Source organism: Myotis davidii, unplaced genomic scaffold, assembly GCF_000327345.1.
Source record: "Myotis davidii unplaced genomic scaffold, ASM32734v1 scaffold663, whole genome shotgun sequence".
In the NCBI taxonomy this organism is placed as follows: Eukaryota; Metazoa; Chordata; class Mammalia; order Chiroptera; family Vespertilionidae; genus Myotis; species Myotis davidii.
The window spans coordinates 4,668,946-4,673,302 of NW_006295816.1; the positions used below are offsets into that span (position 1 = coordinate 4,668,946).

The following is a 4,357-nucleotide window of genomic DNA, read 5'->3' on the forward strand; positions in this document are numbered from 1 at the left end:
AGCCTCTTATTTTATTTCTGAGTGGGGTGAAAACTTTGAATACTGAAGCAAATTGCCAAGAGCCAGTAAAAAAATGGACATTTTAGCTCTGATAGCTGCAATCTATTTCCTATTTATCTTCCTCATCAAGGGGACTTATTTATACTCTTCATATAAGTCATTTAAAAGCCACAGCAGTTAGAAGTCCACAGATTAATTTGGCACCTCCTGAACGTGTGTAATCATGTGCAAACTTTAAAATTCAAAAGGGTTTAAATTGCTTTATTACTGTACCATAGATATTTACAAGCTCTTAATAATATACTTTTTTTTTCCTTTCCAAACAAGTCTGTATTAAGAATGCATCTGGGGCTGGGGCTGGAGAGGGTATTTACAGAATGATTTGCCTTCAGAAGCCTCACAAGATTTATGGATTCATTCATCGTTCAAGTGGCTGAATAGTAAAACAGTAAAAAATCATGACAACAGACAGGAAGTGGATGCTGGGTTCCCAAACTGGGACTCCTCTGGAACTCAAACCTGAAGAAAACAAAAAGAAAACACAATCTCCTGAGAATAAGTAAAAATCCTTGTTAGCTTCATTCTTCCTGACCCAAATGCATACAATCATCTCTCTCCAATAGTGTATTTTACAACAAACACTTGTTTCATTTACATTATGTTTCACTGTAGGAAGAGCCCTATGCTCTGTCCCAGGATGTCGCTGTTTTCAATGCAAAAATGAACCGATGAAATGCCCAAATTGGTCGAGTCTGACCCCACCGAAGATGAGGACTGGCCAACGTGTGGTGGCAGACACAGCTTCAGGCAGACGGGTGAGCGATTCCTCCACAGCAGAAAGAATACATCATTGTTCCACGCTCTGTCTGCCTAGTGTTACCTGCTGAGAACACTATACTGAGAGGGTCTGTGGCTCAGCCCAGCATAAATGCGGTGATTGATTGGTGATGTCTGCCACAGGTATAGGAAAAGCTGAATGTGCACATATTTCATATTCTCTCCCTGCTCAGGAGCCTGCACACATCCACAGAAAAGCGTTGTGATTTCTGTCCAATAGGAAGGATCGTGCACAATAACCCACAGTTGTTTTTCTCTTTTGTGATTTGAATGAGAGCACATAATACTGTGTGCGTTATACAAACATGTTGCAAATCTGAGGGATTATTTAAAGAAAAATTGACTCATCACCTCTTGCTCACAATTTAAAATGGAAACACAGACCTTTTATTTTTTCACCCAACATTTAAACAAAGAACTGGAATGATTTGTAGAGCCCAGATTTCATGCTGCAGCTGGATTCAAAGTCTACAACAGTGATCAATGGTGATGCTACTCACTGGACATTTTTGGAATCCTGATCTCCTCGCTGCTGCTTCCATCCCCACCGTCGCTAACTGTCCTTATCTCAATCAGGTAGTCCTCTTCGAATGGGACCAGCAGCTCAGCTGATGTGTTGTTTGTCTCCAAAATGTGGGTTTTACTCTGTCGGTTTTGTCGGTACAGAATCTGAATAAAATGGTGACTCAAGTTAAAGGGACATGTTCTTTTCTAAGGTTCAGACACTCTTAAGGAACACAAAGACACATCATTATAAATGCTGGCCCTGGCTGGACAACTCAGTTGGTTGGAGCATTGTCCTGATACAACTAGGTTGTGGGTTTGATCCCTGGTCAGGGCACATATAAGAACTAAGCAATGAATGCATAAATAAGTGGAACAAAAACTTAATGTTCATCTCTCTCTTTGTTTCTCTTTCTCAAAATCAATCAACAATTAAAAATTTTTAAATTCTGTACTACTTGGATGGAAGTACCCAATCTATGCCCTTTTTTGGAAAATGTAGTGTTAAGAAAAAGATTTGCTGTTTTGTCCAATGCGTCTGAATGAGAGTAGATTTATCTCTATTAATTAAATAGCTCCAGGCTGTCATCTTTGAAGCCTGCTGTGAGAAGCCACTGTTTAGCGGGGCCCCATTTCAGATTTCTGAGTAGATGCATTTGCCAGAGGACATCCTTTAGCTCGGATGGAAGGGATGTGCTCGGGGTATCTGACTGGACTCTTGTTCGATTCCTGTAATGATGGTAAATGATCACATCCTACTGCAGCTTCAGTTCTAGAAATTCTGTTGGAATAATATTCTTTGACCTCACTCTCATCTCACTCACATTTACTACCCACATAAACCTTCATTGTTTAATGGCAAGGAAAGTCACTTGAAGAAAATTCTTGCAAACTATAGAGTTTTGTTTCTTCATGCTCCATGACACATTATGGGCCTCAGGATATACAGCTTTTTCTTTTTCAGATAGATAGATAGATATTATTTCAGAGAGAGGAAGGGAGAGGGATCAAGAAACAGAAACATCAATGATGAGAGAGTATCATCAATTGGCTGCCTCCTGAACGCCCCCTTCTGGGGATAGAGAACACAGCTTGGGCATGTGCCCTGACCAAGAATTGAATTGCAACCTCCTGGTTCATGGGTCAGTGCTCAACCACTGAGCAACACCAGCTGGGCAGGACATAAAACTTTTCAGTGAATAGGTTCACAACAGCAATTCTAAGTATCTTCAACACCTATTTTAGAAAGATTCCTCAATTTCCATATGCATGAAATTTGTTTCCTATTTAGCTGTGACATTCCTGGTTCTTTAGTAACTTAATTGCCATGCTTAAAGAGAAAACCAAATAGTCACCTTGTAGCCCAGGACTTCAGACTCATTTTCCATGGTTTTCACGTGCTCCCAGTTCAGGCATAATTTGGAGTTAGTCAGCTTCCACGCAATGTTAGCTGGGGGTTGGCTAGGAGCTTTAAAAAGATAACCAAAGATCTAGATGAATATTCATTAGCTTGTGGTTACTTCCATCAACATGAAAGGGACAGGAACTGCTGGATGATTAGCATGGCAGGAGCTAAAATGTTCTCAAGTTCATTTGAAATAATATATTCTAATTAGAGTAAGCAAATCCATTCAAATTGGGAATGTCTGTGACAAACTTAATAATGGCGTGCCCCATGTCCAAGTATCAATTTATTAATCATTGCTGTTGATTTTGTTTACTCTGCCACATACAACTGGATGGGGGGGAGGTGCTCCTTTACCTAGTGTTCCATTTGGCTGTCAATGTGCATGTCAAACAAATTCAGGTTGTAAACCGTTTACACATATCAACACAGAGGGTTCCTTCTTAGTCATCTTTAGCTCTTTAATCTTGTACCAGGACTCTTAGTAACACAATCAAGCCAAGATCTTTTAAGCAAGTCTTTGCAATAAGTTGGGAAGGATGCAGGGTCTCTCTTAGAACTCAGGGCAGGCAAAGAGCTGGAACCCAGAGAAAGGAAAGTCATTACAGACGGATGATCATCCCCAAAGGTGTCTATCAGAGTCCAGCCTGTGGTGTTCGCTTCCCTGGGATCACTGTTTTCTATGAGAAAGCATGGGAAGTACAGGTTTGGAATCGGCCTTCTGAAGTAATGGATCTGGTCCACCCGGAAAATGTTACATTCGAGAGAGCTGGCATCCGGGTCTGGAGGCCACGTATCTAAGAGCCTGCGGCGAATGACAGCTTGAGTCCCACCAGTGCCCCGCCCCCTGATGGCAGGCTAGTGTTCTCCATGACAACACTCTGCTTCTCAGAGCTTGGAGGCCACATGATTATTCTTAAGATTTAAAAAGCTGGTGAGACTAAAAATAACTCAGCTGGGAGGCAGAGGCAGAGATAAAACCGCCCAGCAGGATGGTTTTGGCATCTGACTTCAATTTGTGAGGCTGAAAAAGTGTAATAGTTAACTCATTATGACACGGGTAGAAATGGAAATGATCTCTTTTGGAGTTTTGACTCAACCACTATTTAACCTGTAGGCGTGGTGGGGTGTCCGACATTGTGTTATATATCCCCCTGCCTCTCCAAGCCCACTGGGGTCCCCCTGTGTTCACCAGCCACTTGCACGTACATCAGCAGAGACCTAGCAGAGAGATGAAGGTTTGCCCTGTGCTCCAACGTGGCTGAGTTCATATATTATTAGGGTTTATCACACTGACTTGTAGTTATTCTTGCTGATGTGCTTTGTTAATCTTATTGAGAGCATGTGTCTTGTTCAAGTGCATTACCAACCCCAGCACATTTCCTGTATGTTGCATGAAGAACTGGCCATCAGGTGGCTGAAGGAAACTACTCAGGGTCCTATGTGATTCTCTCAGGTCATGTTAATCATGCTCTGGGCTGTGGGCAGATCCACAGGGACACAGAATGGCCAGTCCACTCGTCATGCCGTCCTGTAATCAAGGCTAATTGCCACGGCCACACCTACAGCTGCCCACGTGGGTTCACCAGATGGACTGGCCCAGGGCATTCC

At 42.3% G+C, this 4,357-nt stretch overlaps 1 protein-coding gene across 1 annotated transcript in view; it reads right to left on the bottom strand.

The window, feature by feature from the left end:
• Positions 1–233: 233 nt before the first annotated feature.
• The window catches only part of LOC102762839 (contactin-6), a 52,019-nt gene continuing 47,895 nt past the window's right edge, over positions 234–4,357 (bottom strand). The window contains exons 13-15 of the mRNA XM_006770489.2: positions 2,697–2,809; positions 1,338–1,506; positions 234–519 (exon numbers count right to left, since the gene is read on the bottom strand). Coding sequence (XP_006770552.1) covers positions 419–519; positions 1,338–1,506; positions 2,697–2,809 — 383 coding nt within the window. The 3' untranslated portion in view covers positions 234–418. The remainder of the gene's footprint in view (positions 520–1,337; positions 1,507–2,696; positions 2,810–4,357) is intronic.